General features: G+C 44.8%; 1 protein-coding gene across 14 annotated transcripts in view; it reads left to right on the top strand.

Moving 5' to 3' along the window:
- kcnab2a (potassium voltage-gated channel subfamily A regulatory beta subunit 2a) overlaps positions 1 to 19421 on the top strand; it is a 372430-nt gene that overhangs the window by 240827 nt on the left and 112182 nt on the right. The window contains exon 3 of one of the 14 annotated variants that reach the window (XM_085967215.1): positions 2166 to 2229. The exons of the other annotated variants lie outside the window; for them this stretch is intronic. Within the exon in view, the coding sequence (XP_085823341.1) occupies positions 2166 to 2229 (64 nt within the window). The remainder of the gene's footprint in view (positions 1 to 2165; positions 2230 to 19421) is intronic. 14 annotated transcript variants of the gene reach the window in all.

Here is a 19421-nt window from a genome sequence, read left to right on the forward strand (position 1 = left end):
TCGCGCTGTTGCAGGCCCCTCCCCCTTAACAATGGGAGGAAGGCCTGCAGTACCGCAGCGTGCACGGCACGCTGCGCTGTGATACTCAGTTTCAGCGCCCTAAGAGGGATGCGGAGCGCCTCGAGCCTCGCCCCGTCTCCCTCTAGGGGCGCTGAAACTGAATTTCTGACATTCGCTAATGCTCCGAACGCTGCGCAAAAATCAGCGCCCAGCGAACTTGGCGCCACTTTTGCGCCTCAACCCAATTTCTAGGCCTTAGTGTTTCTGGTATCCAAATTATTAATTAAACTATCTCTGCCTATGCTTTACAAATTGCCAAGAGCACCTTGTACTGTGACTAACAGTGGTTGATAAAATATATACATCATCTACGTTTTATTTAATAATAAATTTGAAACTGGAATTTGCATATTAAGTGCTCCATGTTCCTATCTAATAAATTCCATTTTGAACTATGCCAACACGGAAACGTGTTGAGATATAGAGTGCCAAGTGAGAACCTTAAATTATTTAGTTTTAATTTGTGAAGTCCTGATATTGAGGAATTCCTAGGAAATTCCACACGTTTATTATTGGAAGAAGATACTGCATATTGGAAGAAAAAATTCAGTGACACGCATACTCTGTGGCTGGTCAATAAATAGCTGAAGGTGAGTTTGCAATGATTGTCAGTGTTGGTAGGTCTGGCATTTAAGATGTCAAGGCACTGTGAACAGCAATTAACAAAGCAAACAGAATACAGGAAACTTTGGTTTATCCGGAGGTTAACTGTCCGGAATGCTCGAGCCACCGGCAAAAATCAGGAGCCGTTTCGTTAGGTTTTTTTTCTTTTCGTTGCTTTTTTTTCACCAGTCAGGCTCTGCAAGGTCTCGCTGAAGCTGTTGTTAAGCTACAGAGACGCTTGCAAGGTACGGCCAACTGTTTCGAAGCAACAGGGTTTGTTGCCAGATACGGAGCTCAAACTCTCCGTATGTTTCAACATTAGCGCTGGTTTGTCCGGCAGTTTTGATGGGACGGCAACAGCTCGGTCCCGTCGGTGCTGGATAGCACAAAGTTTCCTGTACTGAAGTATGTTGTCAGTTCAGTCGAGTATATGTCAAAGGAGTTTATGCTAAAGCTGTACAGTGCTTTGGTCAGACTGCCATATGAGTATTATGTCCAGTTTTGGTTGTCAAGGAACAGAAAAACAATCAAGCCCTAGGGGCAGGTCACAGCCATTATCAGCAAAGAGCGAATAGAAATACTACCAGAATAATAAGTGGGGGTTAGATTTAAACATTTGAAATCCCTTGAACCTGCAATATCATTTGCATATGGGATGCTGGCCTTGTCGATAGCTGTCAACTCTTGCTAACGGTACTTCTCAAGGTCCACACATAACTAAAGGCCACTGGGCAACTACCCTGATAGCAATGCCTACTGGAAGTGTCCAGATGTGCTGTCCTCCACAGTAGGATAGCCTGCAGGTACTCAGCGTGAAAGCTGTTCTATACAATATGGCTACTTGGGCGAGATATCAAATGGGAACTTTGCTTATGGAAATGTACCCCAGTGAGGAAGTCAAGACCTTCAAGAAATATAGGAAAGGATGAAAGATTTGAAAGAAAAGAAAATCTCTGTGTGTTCACCTGGTGGCTTCACTGGGAGTGAGTCGCTGAGCCGTACAGGCCAAGAAGGTCCAAGGTTCAATTCTCAGTCTGTGCTGAAGTTAGCAATTGTAGGAGTGCTACAATTGACTTTAACACTCATGGGTTAGGGAGGGAAAAATTATTCCTACTCCTGTTCTCCATTCAGCAAACAATGCTGAAAGTATGCATGTGGAAGGCAGAATTTGGCTGTGCAGGCTGCCAACAGATACTGTCAAGGCTCATATATAACTACGGGTCACTTGGGAAACGTATTGGAGGACATAATGAATGATGGCTGTGGAATTATACTTGCCGCGAGGGACCAGCATTTAAGGAGAGGTGGAGAAAAGAGAAGCAACAGGGGGCAGGGAAGAAAACTGACAAATAAAAAGAGGGAACAAAAATTTTGGTGGTATCAAAGTCTAGAAAACTATTATGCTGTTATCAAAAATGCTGAGAGTATATCTTCAGATTGGATGTTACAACAAATATATTATGTTGAATCTTAGTTTTGTTCTTCAAATTATCTGTTCTCAGAATGTTATTCAATGAACAGTTCCTGCAAAAAGGAAAACAATGTCATTCTGACAGTAGCTTCAAGGTATGGCTTGAAATGTTTTACTTAGTAATATACAAAGCACTCAATTGTAATCCCAAATGTTGGCATTTACTTTAATTGATCCCAATTGATGAACGTAGTTCTCAATAGCCTATGGCATAACGTAGTGAAGTGGTATGAGGTGATGGTTATAACATTTAAGGGCTTGAAGAGAAAGTGGAGTTGGAAATCTGCAGCCCTTCTGGTGTACTCCCATCATTACTCTGGTGGGACTGTAGTGAAAGTACTGCAAATTAGCCCAAGTGCCGGCCTTACGACACGGATTATGCTGGGCCTTATAAGGGACAGAGCCTCCGACCAGTTCCAAACAAAGCCAGCAGCATAGGAGAGGGTGGAGGCAAGGGTAGCAGTTCCCAAGCTGAGAGTTCCCGGCCTATTATTTGATGGGCAGATCACTGGGGATTGGTATGCCGGGTGAGACCAAGAGTGCTGGTCTGCTCAATGGCAGTTGTGTGCTCCACCTGGGGGGTTCAGGCCTGGGTTCTGATCTGGACCCCTGTAGAAAGAAGAAATTAGACAGGTAATTTTCAGCCACCTTTATAAAGGGGCTGAGGGCGCACTTATTTCATCATTATGGGGGGGGGGGGTGTATTCCCTCCCCCCTCAGCGAAACTGGCAGCATTCGCCAGATTTTCTGGCCTCTCGGGGAAAGGCAGACACCGCAGTTCGTGTGGTTCAATCAGGGTCAGTGCTGGAGGTCCCAGGCAGGTGCATCTGGCACTCATTCCAGGTAGTCCCGAGCCCCGTTTCCCCACCCCACCCCCCATTTCTCCCCTGGTTCTTTGGCTCAGCATCTGTTTCACAGGCTCATTGAACATATATCTTTATCTGTGTGTCAACATTGGATTTTCATAAAGTTATGTTAACTTCCTCATGTTTGATGTCTTGTTATTTGGACAACTGGCTCTGGTGAATTTGGTTATTGGTCAGAAATCTAGATTTCTGCATAGTTTTGCCCCATTTGAGTTTTGCATATTTCACTTGTCCAGGATGTGTGGATGGATCTGTCAGTGGGCCAGTCAGGCACAGAGTTTACCTTGATCTTTGCCCTGTGCAGATCTGATGTCAAGCTAGTACAGCAGGATATGAAATACATTAGTAAGTAGTGTAGCAAAATGATATGAGGTGATGGGTATTTCTGAGCAGTGTGCGGTTCAACATTTAACAACAACAACTTGTATTTATATAGTGCCTTTAACATAGTAAAACGTCTCAAGGTGCTTCACAGGAGTGTTATAAAACAAAATTTGACACCAAGCCACATGAGATATTAGGGCAGATGACAAAAAGTTTGGTCAAAGAGATAGTTTTTAAGGAGCGTCTTAAAGGAGGAAAGAAAGATAAAGAGGCGGTATGGTTTAGGGGGGGAATTCCAGAGCATAGGCACGGCCGCAAATGGTTGAGCGATTAAAATTGGGAATGCGTAAGAGGTCAGAAATGGAGGAGTGCAGCTATCTGAGGGATGTAGGGCTGGAGTAGGTTACAGAGATAGGGAGGGGCGAGGCCATGGAGGGATTTGAAAACAAGGAGGAGAATTTTAAAATCGAGGCGTTGCTTAACTTCAAGCCAGGGGTGATGGGTGAACGGGGCTTGGTGCGAGTTAGGACTCGAGGCAGCGAGCACAGGGGTGATGGGTGAACGGGGCTTGGTGCGAGTTAGGACACGGGGCAGCGAGCACAGGGGTGATGGATGAACGGGACTTGGTGCGAGCTAGGATACGGGGCAGCGAGCACAGGGGTGATGGGTGAACGGGGCTTGGTGCGAGCTAGGACACGGGGCAGCGAGCACAGGGGTGATGGGTGAACGGGGCTTGGTGCGAGTTAGGACTCGGGGCAGCGAGCACAGGGGTGATGGGTGAACGGGGCTTGGTGCGAGTTAGGACTCTGGGCAGCGAGCACAGGGGTGATGGGTGAACGGGGCTTGGTGCGAGCTAGGACACGGGGCAGCGAGCACAGGGGTGATGGGTGAATGGGGCTTGGTGCGAGCTAGGACTCGGGGCAGCGAGCACAGGGGTGATGGGTGAATGGGGCTTGGTGCGAGTTAGGACTCGGGGCAGCGAGCACAGGGGTGATGGGTGAACAGGGCTTGGTGCGAGGTAGGGCAGCAAAGTTTTTGATGACCTCAAGTTTACGGAGGGTGGAAGATGGGAGGCCGGCCAGGAGTGCGTTGGAATAGTCAAGTTTAGAGGTAACAAAGGCATAGTTGAGTGTTTCAGCAACAGATGAGCTGAGGCAGAAGCAGAGTCAGGCGATGTTCTGGAGGTGGAAATAGGCGGTCTTAGTGATCGTGCGGATATGTGGTTGGAAGCTCATCTTGGGGTCAAATACAGTACTAAGGTTGCGAACAGTCTGGTTCAGCCTTAGACGTTTGCTAGGGAGATGGATGGAGTCGGTGGCTAGGGAACGGAGTTTGTGGTGAGGACTGAGGACATGACTTCCCAATATTTAGTTGGAGGAAATTTCTGCTCATCCAGTACTGGATGTCAGACAAGTAGTGTGACAATTTAGAGACAGTGGAGGGGTCGATAGAGGTGGTGGTGAGGTAGAGCTGGATGTTGTCAGCGTACATGTGGAAACTCACGCTGTGTTTTTGGATGATGTTGCTGAGGGGTAGTATGTAGATGAGAAATAGGAGGGGGCCAAGAATAGATCCTTGGAGAATACTAGAGGGAGCGGGAAGAGAAGCCATTGCAGATGATTCTCTGGCTACGACTGGATAGATAAGAATGGAACCAGGTGAGTGCAGTCCCACCCAGCTGGACTTGTACTTAAAGGGGCTTGCATTTTACCAAACTGTAGTGTAATCCCGAACAGTATATGGGCCAATAAACCTACTAGGTATTCCAGATGCCTTTAATACTGTTATGTTTTAAAACTAATTGAAGGGAATAAACATTTTGTGGTAGCTCATGTCTTTGGTAACATGAACTTGCTCTCCAGTAGCATCATGAATGGAATTAATGGGATGCAACATTATATATTCACCGTGTGAGGAGTTGGAATAGGAGAGCTAGATAATATGATTGTATGCAAAGCAAGCCTGGAGTTAAATGCAGCTTAAGGAGTAACTACTTTGCATTTTTTATTTGCTTATGGAACTGGTTGCCACCTAGTGCCCCTAGCTTGGTTATAGTTTCAAAAGGGAAATATAACCTCTAATTCAGCAGCCATCAGAGGGACTTGAATTTGTTGGCAATGTAAGAAAGAGATGAACCTTTTGCTCGTGTTTTTATTAGCAAAGTAATATTTCAGTAGAACATTATAGTCAGTTTGAGTTTCAGATGCCCTTTTGCTTTGTACTTGGTGGCATTCCTATAAGAAAGATATTTTGAGAGAATGTAAAATGCTAAACATTAAAGGCTCTGTTGCTCTCTCTGCCACTTGAGTAGATATCTGGAATTTTGGGGGAGAAATTCCCCTCGAGCCCCGTTTGGGGCACTAAATCAGAAAAGCTGGAAAAGTTATCGCCAGGTGCTAACCCCTTCCAGCCTCTCTGACATTCCCATTTTTTGCTCCAAGAGGGAAGAGGAGCGCTAAATCAAGTGTTCCACTTCCTTCTTGGAGCGCAAGAAGAGGGGAAGTTCGCCACCCGGGGCAATGGGCTCAGCAGCGCGACGAGTGGCCAAGCGTGGCTCTTCCGCGTTCATGGGGTTCTTCTCTGAATTAAAGGGAAGGGCCCCACGCTGCGAACTCTGCAGTTTTTTTTAAAACTTACCTGGACCACCGGGGAGCGGGGAGTGCCATGCGATCAGCCCGGCACTCGAGCAGAGTGACGGGCTGACTGATTGCGGCACGGACCCTGCGTCAGGAGACACAAAAAAATTTTTTTTTTTAATTCGACTTTTTTTTTAGGACGGCCGACCACCTCGCTGGCGTCTCCTGCAGCAGTTGCTGCCTTCACCCGGCGCTGCTGCAGGGGGCGAAGGGGAACTTTTGTGCCAGGGCGATGCGCCCGGAGATGACGTCACCTTCTCTGGGCGCATGAGATCGGGGTGCAACCTGGTAGCGCCGCTGCTAACTTCCCGCGGAATTTGGCGGGAGGCGCGGTCAGCGCCGTGCCCGGGCGAAAAGGCCTTTGCGTCACATTAGCGCCCCCCCACAGGAAGCACAGGGAGAGAAATGCCCCTCTATCAGTTTACATTGGAGAAAACACAAATGTTGCTCATCTTGCAGTTAGCTGGTGTACAAAATTGGATTTTTGTTTGGAAAAGAAATATGTGTTAGCTTGCCTAGCTAAATGAAAAGGATTTTAAAATATGGTTCGTGTTGTATCCGTGTGTTAATGAAGACACGGAATGCAGGAGTTGGTTTACAGGTGTTTACTGGACAAAGTCTGGAGGTGAACTAACAGATACAAGACAATATACAGGCTTATATAGCCCGAGTGGCCATTACCGGCATTACAGTACACGGGGCTCTTAAAGGCACATACACCACAATTCCTCCCCTTTTAGACAACCAGTACATAATATTTTAAGTAATCATTAATTAACATGTTACAAGAACAATAATCTACACATTGCTGCAGTTAATCAATTATAAGTCAGTCTCTCTGGAGGCTTCCTGACTCGGTCCGGATAACGCCTCGGTGGTGTAGTAGTTTCTGGTGGTGTAGTAGGTTCTTTTGGCAAGGCTGATTCGGCTTGAATGCCAGTGTCGGGTTCATCTGGTTCCAGTATCACTGGATCGGAGGTAGATACTATGGGTATCTCTACTTCATCATTAGGCGTATAGAGTTGTGGTGTAGGTTGTCCCTTTTCGGATGACTCTATGATCTGGTCAGCATGGCGCCTTATTATGCTTTCTCCAATGTCCACGGTATACATCAGCGGTCCTAGTCGTGTGCAAATAGTTCCAGGCTGCCATTTCTCGGTACGGTAGTCCCGGGCCAAAACTTGTTGACCTATCTGGAAGGTTCTAGTTGGCCTTTCATTCATGCCTTGAAATTGCTGGTTCTCCACGTCCCTTCTGATGTTTGGCTTGATCAAATCCAGCCGGCATCTTAGGCTTCTATTGAAGAACATCATGGCGGGAGTTTGTTTTGTAACCACATGTGTTGCATTCCTGTATGCAAACAAGAAGTTATCTACCTTATGCTGAAGTTTTATGTCTTCATTACCCATGGCCTTTATGGCCTTCTTGAAGGTCTGGACAAACCTTTCAGCCAATCCATTGGTGGCGGGATGGTATGGGGCGGACGTGTAGTGCTTAACCCCATTGTTTTTTTAAGAACTTCCTGAATTCTTCGGACACAAATTGCGGTCCATTATCAGAACAGATCTGTTCCGGCAGCCCATTCCTGGCAAATATGGTCCTTAATACTGTGATGGTTTTTTCCGTGGTGGTGGAGGACATCTTTATTACCTCCGGCCACTTGGAGTGTGCATCAACCGCGATTAAGAACATTGAGTCCATAAATGGACCAGCAAAGTCGATGTGTACCCTTTGCCAGGGAGATGAGGGCCACTCCCATGGATGTAGAGGGGCTTGTGGTGGGGCGTTTTGGACCTTCTGGCATCCTAGGCAGCTCTTGGTCATTTCTTCGATGTCTCCATCGATACCTGGCCACCACACAAACGCTCTGGCTAGGCTCTTCATTTTCACTCCACCCCGATGCCCCTTGTGAAGCTCCTTTAGCACTTTATCTTGGAGTTTGGGTGGAATCACCACTCTGGATCCACACATCAAGGTTCCTCGGCACACTGACAGCTGTTCTCCTCTTTGCGAGAATGCTGGCAACAGTGGTTCGCCATGTGCTGGCCATTCCTTCACCGTTAAATCGTAGACTCGTGAGAGTCGGGTCATTTCTCGTTTCCTTTTCAATGGCAGAATTTGTTACTGGTAGACATTCCACTATGGTTGAGTGGAACATCTCTACTGGGTCTACTGTAGGGGCCTCTTCTACTGTTGGCAACGGTAGGCGCGATAAACCGTCAGCATTCCCATGCTGTTTTGATCCTTTGTATTCTATGTCATATTGGTGTGCCCCTAGGAAAAGGGACCACCTCTGTAGCCTTTGCGCTGTCATAATGGGAACACCCTTTTTAGGGTTGAATATGGAGACGAGGGGTTGATGGTCAGTCAACAAGGTAAATTTTTGTCCGTGTAGATAATGGTTGAATTTCTTCACTCCCCATACCAGGCTGAGTGCTTCCCTGTCGATCTGGGCATAGTTACGCTCAGCTGAGTTCAATGAGCGTGACGCAAAAGCTATCGGCCGTTCTGAGCCATCAGGGAATCTATGTGATAATACCGCTCCTACGCCGTAAGGGGATGCATCGCACGCCAGTCTGATTGGCAGTGATGGGTTGTAATGAGCCAAAACTTCCTTGGACGTGATCAAGCCTTTACATTTATGGAAGGCACGTTTACAGTCCTCGCTCCATTCCCAAATTACTCCCATTTGTAGCAGTTCGTTAAGAGGGTGCAGAACAGTTGACAAGTTTGATAAAAATTTATGGTAGTAATTTACCAATCCCAGGAACGACCTTAATTGTGAGACATTTTCAGGTGCTGGTGCTTTTATGACCGCTTCAATTTTCTCAGGGGACTTATGCAACCCTTCTTCATTAATTATGTGGCCACAATATGATATTTGTTTCTGGAAAAATTCGCACTTGGGACGGTTTGCTCGTAGGCCCCGTTCTCTCAGCCTAGTGAGCACCTTCTCCAAATTGGCAAGGTGTTCGTTGTCATTTTCTCCTGTTACAAGGATGTCATCTAGGTAGCATTGAGTCTCAGGAATCCCTTGCAGGACTTGTTCCATAGCTCTTTGCCAGATAGCTGGAGCTGATGCTATTCCGAAAACCAGTCGATTGTACTGGTACAGGCCTTTGTGTGTGTTTATTGTGAGATACTTTTTAGAGGCCTCCTCAACCTCCATCTGTAGATATGCCTGTGCCAAGTCAATTTTTGTGAAACGTTTACCTCCGGATAGTGAGGCGAAAATATCTTCTATCCTCGGAAGAGGATACTGTACCGTGTGAAGGACTGGGTTTACAGTCACCTTGAAGTCCCCACAGATGCGAATTTTTCTCTGTTCTTCAGATTTATCATTATTTAACGTTTTCTTCATGACCGGGACGATGGGTGTTGCCCACTCGCTCCAATCTATCTTGGATAACACGCCGGTCTTTTCCAAATTCTCCAGCTCTGCCTCGACTGCTGGACGAATTGCGTATGGCACCGGCCTTGCCTTAAAAAACTTGGGAATTGCCGCATCTTCCACCTTTATTGAGGCGGTGATGCCTTTCAAGGTTCCTAGTTCCTGTTGGAACACTTCTTTGGCGTTGGCCAAGATGTCTTTTAATCGTTCAGGTATGATGTCATCATTTTTTTTCTTACTGGTCACCGTCAGTGCCTGAATGGAGTGCCAGTCCAAACGTATCTTCCCGATCCATTCACGTCCCAACAGCGGTGGACCACCATCTTGCAGAACGTATAAATACAACTTCTGTATTTCCTTGCCGTTGTATACAACAGGCACCTTTTATTTTCCCTTTGGGGTATACTTCCTGCCCCGTATATGTTTTCAAGATAATGGATGTGTCTTTCAAAGGTATATGCGGAAATAGCCGCTCGTAATCCCGTCTACTTATGACGGTCAGAGCTGATCCTGTATCTAGCTCCATTTTAACTGGGGACCCCGCTATCGTGAGGGTAACCCAAATGGTCTGGTAATCTTCTTTGGCAATTACATTATGTAATTTGAGAGAGCTTAGTCTCTTGTTTCCGGAGTCGCTATCGCTCTTCTGGTCTTCGGAGCTACTGTCCGTCATCATTTGTACCTTTCTGTACTTTTCCTTATTGATTTTTTCTGTCAGTGGATTTTTTTTCCCCAGATCGGCATACACGTGTAATGTGTCCCATCTTTCCGCATTGCCTGCATGCTTTGTCCTTGAACCAGCAGTCCCTCTGGTCATGGGTGGATCTGCCGCAGCGATAACATCTCTCGAAACCCCGTGTCATTTCATGGGTGCCGAAGCCCTGTGGCTTTTGCTGTATCTCTGCAGCTCTTCTTGCACTGAAAAAGCCTTGTCCAGTGTCAAATCTTTCTCAGAAAGTAGCCTTTTTTTGTGTTCCTTCACTTAGGAGACCGCAGACGAATTTGTCTCGTAGAGAATCTGCCAGTCCTGCCCCGAATTGGCAGTGTAGAGTATCAACAATCTCCTTAAAATTCTTGTCCATCGGTTTGGCTGGAGTGATTAAGTTTCGTAATAGCCTGTATGTCCTTGCGCCCATTAGATTTAGAAGTACCGATGCCTTTTTATCATCCTTTATTTCACTCGCTGTGCAATATACTTCCACTCTTTCCACATATGTGGCCCAATCCTCTACATCACTATCGAAAGTAGTAATGTTGCCAGTCTTAGGCATCCTAAAAAAAAATGGCGCCTCCCGCGCTTTCCTTTCTTCCTTGCTGAAAAAAAAATGGCGCCTCCCGCGCTTTCCCGCCGCTGTTGCTGCTGACAACGCTGTTCTCCGCGGTTTTTATTTATACAAATATTTTTAATAGTCGGAGACTTGTTCCCGCCGGACTCTCTGGGACTTTCCCCGCCCTCTGCGTGGTCCGAACGCCGACCTGCTTTGCAGAGCTGGCCGTCTCCCGAGTGCTCCACCCTTCGCATTTGTTTGCCTGCGCCTTCACTGCTTGGCCCTGCTGTAGAGCCAGCCGATCGAGCCCCAGCCCGCCGCCCAGGAAGGATTATTGCAGTACCTGCCACCAGCCTGGCTAGCTGGTGAAACCACTTTTTTTCCCCGTTTTTTTTCCTTCTTCCTTCGTCTGAGGAATCGATCTCCTTGAGGTGCTGCCGAATTGCAGGTAAGTCCGTTTCCAATTCGTCGCCACTGTTGTATCCGCGTGTTAATGAAGACACGGAATGCAGGAGTTGGTTTACAGGTGTTTACTGGACAAAGTCTGGAGGTGAACTAACAGATACAAGACAATATACAGGCTTATATAGCCCGAGTGGCCATTACCGGCATTACAGTACACAGGGGGCTCTTAAAGGCACATACACCACAATTCGTAAAGCTTCATAGCTGATATTTATTATGCTTGTTATGTCTTTCTTCACAATTTTGGTTCTCACACACCATTCCTTGGCCAGTTAGTGTAGAATCATCTGCTAAAAGGTGAGTAAGAATTGCCAGGGCTACCTTTCTATGTTATAATTTAGCAGTACTAATATGGTTATTACTCCTCTGAACTTTGCTCTTTTGTTCCTCCTAAATGACACACATGCCATCCTACGCACACTTCCTCCTTCCTGTATTCTTTCTCTGTTGACTCATTGCAGTCTCCAACTCTTAACACTCTTTCCCAGGATCACAAAACTATGCAATTCTGTATTTCCCTCAATCTTCTCTTCCTCCTAAAATGTAGATGCTTTTAAAATCCACAATTGGTGTCACCTAATCATTGCTTCATGATCTACCTCATCTTCTCTCTTACTGCCTTCAGCCCTGGTAGATTACCACAGTAAATTTTGACTGCCAGTTTCCATTGAAGGGCAGGTCTGTTATGATGGTTACACTGGTTACAATGAAGGTTCACACTGCAGTGTGCCTTTTTTTGATGTAACAGAAAAAAATAAACTAACCGGTTGCACTTTGTTGTATTCATGTAAAGGACACAACTTTCTTCCAGTTTAAAAACCAGGTAACAACCATATATATGTATTTGATACTGCTCATTTAATATTGATGTACCAATCTATAATTCACAACCAGGCGCAGCAGAGTTTGTAGTATTCAGTGCAGTAACAGTGGCACTGAAGAGTTATACTCGTAACAGATGTAGCAAGGATCTCATTAATTTAAAGTAAAACTAGACATGTGTAAAGTACTTTCTGTTTTATTAAAGCCTGTTTGTTCACAGGTGGACTTTTAATCTTGTACAATGGCTGTACTCTCTTGAGCAGTGTGGCAACCACTTTTTTTTCATGGAACTGTTCATGAATGTCATGAACTAACTCCTGTACCACTTGAATGAAAACAGATTATTGTAAAATTATCACGCTAGCAGATACCAGAGAGCCATTGGGAAAATAAAGGATCCCCAGTCCCGTAACCCGCACCAGAAAATGTAAAGATTTCATTGCACAAGTATTTTACCTCCACGTAACTTCTGAAAATGTTAAAACAAAAATTATGTTTAGAAGTAATGTGCTTGCCTGATGGCTCACCTTTTTAAGCATGGAATAGCTGAGCCACACAGACCAGTATTATTCCACATGCAGTCCCTGCTCTGTGCCATTAGCTGATTTTAGCCAGGCAGCAAATGGGGTGCTACAATTAGCCTTAGTACTCCTGGGCTAGGGAGGGAGAAATAGTTAGTGTTCCTGATCGGTATGCAGTAACCTGTAACCTCTGCAGACATTAGGTGAGGACACAATCAGGCTCAGCTGTGATGACTCTCATACCCTCCACTAACTACTCTCGTCACAGAACATTGTTTACCAGAGCACACATGTGATGCTCACCATGTTGATTTTTGGCTGAAATTAGCTTCTGTCTCAGTCCTACTGGGAACACCAGGGAAATGTTGTGTTTCACAAGGGTAAAGGGTTTGGTACTGGGGAGGAAACAGTTCAGATTACGATTTAAACAATAAAACTGTAGTGCTGGTACCTAGCAGGGGGTAACTCCAATGCTGGTACCTAACAAGGGGTAACGCCATGCTGCATCATGGAATGGAAGGATTGTGAGTTCATGTCACAGTCTCTCATGTGGAGTTCCTTGATTGCAACTAGGCTGTGTGGGAAGTGATGAGTAGAAACTGCAATTTCTTTTTTTAACAAAAAAGCAGAGAATACTGTTCTTTAATAACCTGTTCCATAATTCGCAAGTTTCAAAGCTGCATCTTAGTTCAATTTTTTTAGATAATTACGGAAAAAAATTAAAGTTCTCTTAGTTTTTTTTATGCCTGTTTTTCTCCCCACAGGAAAAGGGGTTAAGTCAGACAAAGACTCATCTCATGACTACTCACTCACTTCCCAGTGGTCAGTTTTGGAACAGCATTAGCAGAGACCTGTGAGTCAGACATCTGGCTGCACCGTAGCTAAGAATCCTGTAGGGCGACTCAAGGAAGGGGAATGGGACAACAACAACAAATTGCATTTATATGACACATTTTAATGTAGTAAAACGTCTCAAGGCGCTTCACAGGAGTATAATCAGACAAAAATTGACACCAAACCAAGGAAGGAGATATTAGGACAGGCAACCAAAAGCTTGGTCAAAGAGGTAGGGTTCAAGGAGCATTTTAAAGGAAGCGAGGGAGGCGAAGAGATTTAGGGAGGGAATTCCAGAGCTTGGGGCCTAGACAGCCGAAGGCACGGCTGCCATTGGTGTGGTGAAGAATGTGGGGAATGCACAAAAGGTCAGAATTGGAGGAACGCAGAGATCTCGGAGGATTGTAGGGCTGGAGGAGGTTACAGAGATGGGGAGGGGCAAGGCCATGGAGAGATTTGAAAACGAGGATGAGAATTCTAAAATTGAGGCATTGGTGGACCAGGAGCCAGACTAGGCCACCAAGCAGAAGGGTGATACATGAATGGGATGAAGTACCTTAAAAAAAAGAAATGGACAAATAGGAGTGTCACAGCTATAAACTTACTTACAGACCAAAAGCAAGTACTGTGGCAAATCAATTTCAATGTAGGCAAGTGTGAGATCATCCACTTTGGACCAAAAAAGGATAGATCAGAGTACTTTCTAAATGGTGAAAAGCTAGAAACAGTGGAGGTCCAAAGAGACTTAGGGATCCATGTACATAGATCATTAAAATGGCGTGGACAGGCACAGAAAATATCAAAAAGGCTAAAGGAATGCAGGCCTTTATATCTAGAGGACTGGAATACTAGGGGGTAGAAGTCATGCTACAGCTAGACCGCACCTGGAGTACTGTGTTCAGTTCTGGGCACCACACCTTAGGAAGGATACATTGGCCTTGGAGGGAGTGCATCGTAGATTTACTAGAATGATATCTGGACTCCTAAAGTTAAATTACAAGGAGAGATTACACAATCTAGGATTGTATTTCCTGGAATTTAGAAAATTAAGGGGTGATTTGATCGATTAGGTCTAGGGGACATAGCCTAAAAATTAGAGCCAGATCTTTCAGGAGTGAAGTTAGGAAACACTTCTACATGCAAAGGGTGGTAGAAGTTTGGAACTCTTCCACAAACTGCAGTTGATGATAGGTCAATTGTTCATTTTAAATCTGAGATTAATAGATTTTTGTTAACCAAAGGTATTAAGGGATATGGGGCAAAGGCAGGAAGATGGAGTTAGGTCACAGAACAGCCATGAGCTCACTGAATGGCGGAACAGGCGCGAGGGGCTAAATGGCCTACTCCTGTTCCTATAATCTAGGTTGGCAATTCAGTACAGTACCGAGGAAGTACTGCATTGTTGGAGGTGCTGTTTTTTAGTGAGACGTTATATCGAGGCCCTGTCTGCCTGCTCTAGTGGACTTAAAATACCCCATGTCACTACTTGAAGCAGAGCAGGGACATCTGATGTCCTTGCCAACAATTACCCCTCAGCTAACACCACCAAAAGCGGATTAACTGGTCACTTATCTCATTTGCTGTCTGTGAGAACCTGCTATGCACAAATTGGCTGCTTCATTTGCCTGTAGTACAACAGTGACTACTTTTCAAAAGTTCTCCAATGTCTGTGGTGCTTTGAGATGTCCTGCGGGCATGAAAGATGCTGTATAAGTACAAGTCTGTCATATCTTTCCTTTTCTTTTGGCTCAGTGATAGCACTGTCACCACTGAGTTAGATGGTTATAGGTTCAAGCCCCACTACAGGGTTTGGACACATAACCTAGGCTGACGCTTCAGTGAAGTACTGCAGGAGAGCTGCATTGTTAGAGGTACCATCTTTCGGATGAGATGTTAAACTGTGGCCCCATTTTCCCCCTCAGGTGGATGTAAAAGATCCCATGGCACTTTTGAATAAAAGCAAGGCAGTTCTCCTGGTATGCTGGCTAATATTCATCCCTCAACCAACACCTCCAAAAATAGATTAGTCATTTATCTCATTGCCTTTCCTGGGATGTTGCTGTGTACAAATGAGCTATGGCGTTTGCCCATGTTACAACAGTGACTACACTTTTAAAGAGATTCACCAGCTGGGAAACACTTTGAAATGACCTGAAGTTGTGAAAGGCATTATGTAAATACAAATTCTTTCTTTTTCTTTCCATTCATCCAGCCAACCATCCATCCAGTGCCCATAATGGAAAGTCTTTCATTCCTCAACACTGACATCCCTCACCTTGATGGATGTTTTGTTCTATTACCTCCCGCAGTGCGGTGCAATCATATTGTGATTGACAGGCACGTATATGAGCAACATAGAAATATATTCAATTTAGCTGGCTTTCCATCCCTCTTTAAAAACTCTACAGTTTTGAATTACAGTTTTATTGAAGCTATGAATTTTGCTATCTCTGCAATGCCATCTAAAATTTGATGGAAGTGGAATGTACAATAAAATGTTTCAGTGAAATAGATGAAGATTGACCTTAACAAACATATACCTCTGAATATTTGCTCATGAAAACGCTAAATGTAGAGGGAATTCACGTGGCAAACAGTTAATGAGAGTAAGAAATATAAAAACAGACAGTAAGAGCTTCTACAGGTATATAAAAAGGAAGAGAGTAGCTGGTCCCTTAGAGGATGAGCCTGGGGAATTAATAATGGGAAACAGGGAAATGGCAGAGACTTTGAACAAATATTTTGGATCGGTCTTCACGGTAGAAGACACTAAAAGCATCCCAATAATAGATAATCAAGGGGCTATAGGGAGGGGGGAACTTAAAACAATCACTATCACTAGAGAAAAAGTACTCAGTAAAATAATGGGACTAAAGGTGGACAAGTCCCCTGAGCCTGATGGCCTGCATCCTAGGGTCTTAAAAGAAGTGGCTGCAGAGGTAATGGATGCATTGGTCGCAATCTACCAAAATTCACTGGATTCTGGAGTGGTCCCAGCGGATTGGAAAACCGCAAATGTAACGCCCCTATTTAAGAAAGGAGGGAGACAGAAAGCAGGAAACTATAGACCAGTTAGCCTAACATCTGTCATTGGGAAAATGCTAGAGTCCATTATTAAGGATGTAGTAGCAGGACATTTAGAAAATCATAATACAGTCAAGCAGAGTCAGCATGGTTTTATGAAAGGAAATCATGTTTGACAAATTTGCTGGAGTTCTTTGAGAAGGTAACGAGCAGGGTGGATAAAGGGGAACCAGTAGATGTAGTGTATTTAGATTTCCAGAAGGCATTCGATAAGGTACCTCATAAAAGGTTACTGCACAAGATAAGAGCTCACAGGGTTGGGGGTAATGTATTAGCATGGATAGAGGATTGGCTAACTAACAGAAAACAGAGAGTCGGGATAAATGTGTCATTTTCCGGTTGGCAAACTATAACTAGTGGGGTGCCACAAGGATCAGTGCTGGGTCCTCAACTATTTACAATCTATATTAATGACTTGCATGAAGGGACCGAGTGTAATGTAGCCAAATTTGATGATGATACAGGAAACTTTGGTTTATCCGGAGGTTAACTGTCCGGAATGCTCGATCCACCGGCAAAATTCAGGAGTCGGTTCAGTAAGTTTTTTTTCTTTTCGTTGCTTTTTTTTCACCAGTCAGGCTCTGCAAGGTCTAGCTAAAGCTGTTGCTTAGCTACAGAGACGTTTGCAAGCTACGGCTGACTGTTTAGAAGCTGTGGGTTTGTTGCTAGATACGGAGCTCAAAAGCTCCGTATGTTTTAACATTAGCGCTGGTTTGTCCGGCAGTTTTGATGGGACGGCAACAGCTCGGTCCCGTCGGTGCCGGCTATCACAAAGTTTCCTGTACAAAGATAGGTGGGAAAGCAAGTTTTGAAGAGAACACAGAATCTGCAAAGTGATATAGATAGGCTAAGTGAGTGGGCAAAAATTTGGCAGATGGAGTATAATGTGGGAAAATGTGAGGTTATCCACTTTGGTAGGAAAAATAAAAAAGCAAATTATTATTTAAATGGAGAGAGATTACAAAATGCTGCAGTACAGAAGGGTCTGGGGGTCCTTGTACATGAAACACAAAAAGTTAGCATGCAGGTACAGCAAGTAATTAGGAAGGCAAATGGAATGTTGGCCTTTATTGCAAGGGGTATGGAGTATAAAAGTAGGGAAGTCCTGTTACAACTATACAGGGTATTGGTGAGACCACACTTGGAGTACTGTGTACAGTTTTGGTCTCCTTATTTAAGGAGGGATATACTTGCATTGGAGGCAGTTCAGAAAAGGTTCACTAGGTTGATTCCTGAGATGAAAGGGTTGTCTCATGAAGAAAGGTTGAGCAGGTTGGGCCTATACTCATTGGAGTTTAGAAGAATGAGAGGTGATCTTATTGAAAACATATAAGCTGCTGAGGGGGCTTGACAGGGTAGATGCAGAGAGGATGTTTCCCCTCGTGGGGGAATCTAGAACTAGGGGGCATAGTTTCAGAATAAGGGGTCGCCCATTTAAAATGGAGATGCGGAATTTCTTCTCTGAGGGTCGTGAATCTGTGGAATTCTCTACCCCAGAGAACTGTGGAGACTGGGTCATTGAATATATTTAAGGTGGAGATAGACAGATTTTTGAATGATAAGGGAGTCAAGGGTTTTGGGGAGCAGGCAGGGAAGTGGAGTTGAGGCCACGATCAGATCAGCCATGATCTTATTGAATGGTGGAGCAGGCTCGAGGGGCCAAATGGCCTGCTCCTCCTATTTCTTATGTTCTAAACAGTTAAATTAGTGTGCATATATTCTGTAACCAGTTGTAGTTAAGATTACAGTGTGGGTTAAAGATGTTGCATTTGAGTAGGCAATAAGCTGAGGATTTGTAATCACAATGTGGCACTTCAATCGTTATTAGAGCCAGAAGGTTAAGAGAGCCTCACTGACATATTATATAATAAATGGTATAGATAATGTGAAGTACTCCTCTTTGACTTGCATACAGAGTTCCAATGAGCCAAAAATAGAAGGATGAATGTGGAATTATTGCGTCACCAACTGAAACAGGCAGTGTGTCAAGGAAGTGTAAATCAATAGTGATGTTAGTAAACTAATTGGCAATAATCTACAATTCTATTTGTGTGTGGTATGCCGACTCTATGTAATATCCATACTATAAATGTAATCCAGAGGGTAATGGATTTCAGGTATTCCTGGAACTGAACTGTTTTAGTAATGTTTGTTCAGTGATCAACCATCCATCTTCCAGTACCAGAGCTGTAAGAAAGATTGTTTTCTTTCCCTGCGGGTAGAAATAAGATTACAATCTATCCAGTATAACAATTCCTTTTGAAGGTACAAATGATCATGAAATAAAGTTTAATCAGTCATTTTTTTCCCTTGTTGTGGCTGTTTAGAAAGTCCATGGGCCAAAAATTCGGGTACTTACCAACACCCGTTACTGCCAGATTCGTGAAAATAATGGCGACCGTCTCCCCTCCGACGTGGGACTAGGTGGCTGTCATTTTAGTGAGGGTCAGAGCGCTGCCGTTAGCAGCGCTGGCCCTAAACATGCAAATCTGTAGAGCGTGACGTCAGTCGTCGTGCAACGCCAACTTGACACTACGCTCTGCGAACTTGGACCTTTGCACTGAGTTTAACGCTGACCCCCAAGTTCGCTCAGAAAAACGAGCATGCAACAGACCTACAGAGACTCTGTCAGTGCTACTTAAAGGGACATGCACATCTTTCAGGTAAGTTTGCATTTAAGCTTTTGGACTGGATTTTTTATATTGAAGTGGTGGCATGGTGCAATAGATGTTAAAAGTTTTTTAAGTGTGCAGGGAGTGGTGCTGGATGCTTGCAAAGCCTCGGATGGTAAAGGAAGGCCTCTGAGAAGACAGAAAATGCTGGAAATACTCAGCAGGTCAGGCAGCATCTGTGAGAGAGAAACAGAGCTCACGTCTCAGGTCGAGATGCTGCCTGACCTGCTGAGTGTTTCCAGCCTTTTCTGCTTTTATTTTAGATTTCCAGCATCTGCTCGCAGTGGGCAGAGTTAGAGGCAGAAGAGGCAGAAGAGGAAGAGGCAGAAGGAAGCCCCTTTCTGGCACAACATCTGGGATGGAATCATCAGCCTGCGGTACCAGTGACCACAACCCCAATTCCC

This window comes from Somniosus microcephalus, chromosome 25, assembly GCF_052327205.1.
Source record: "Somniosus microcephalus isolate GS21.2 chromosome 25, FLI_Smic_1.0, whole genome shotgun sequence".
Lineage (NCBI taxonomy): Eukaryota > Metazoa > Chordata > Chondrichthyes > Squaliformes > Somniosidae > Somniosus > Somniosus microcephalus.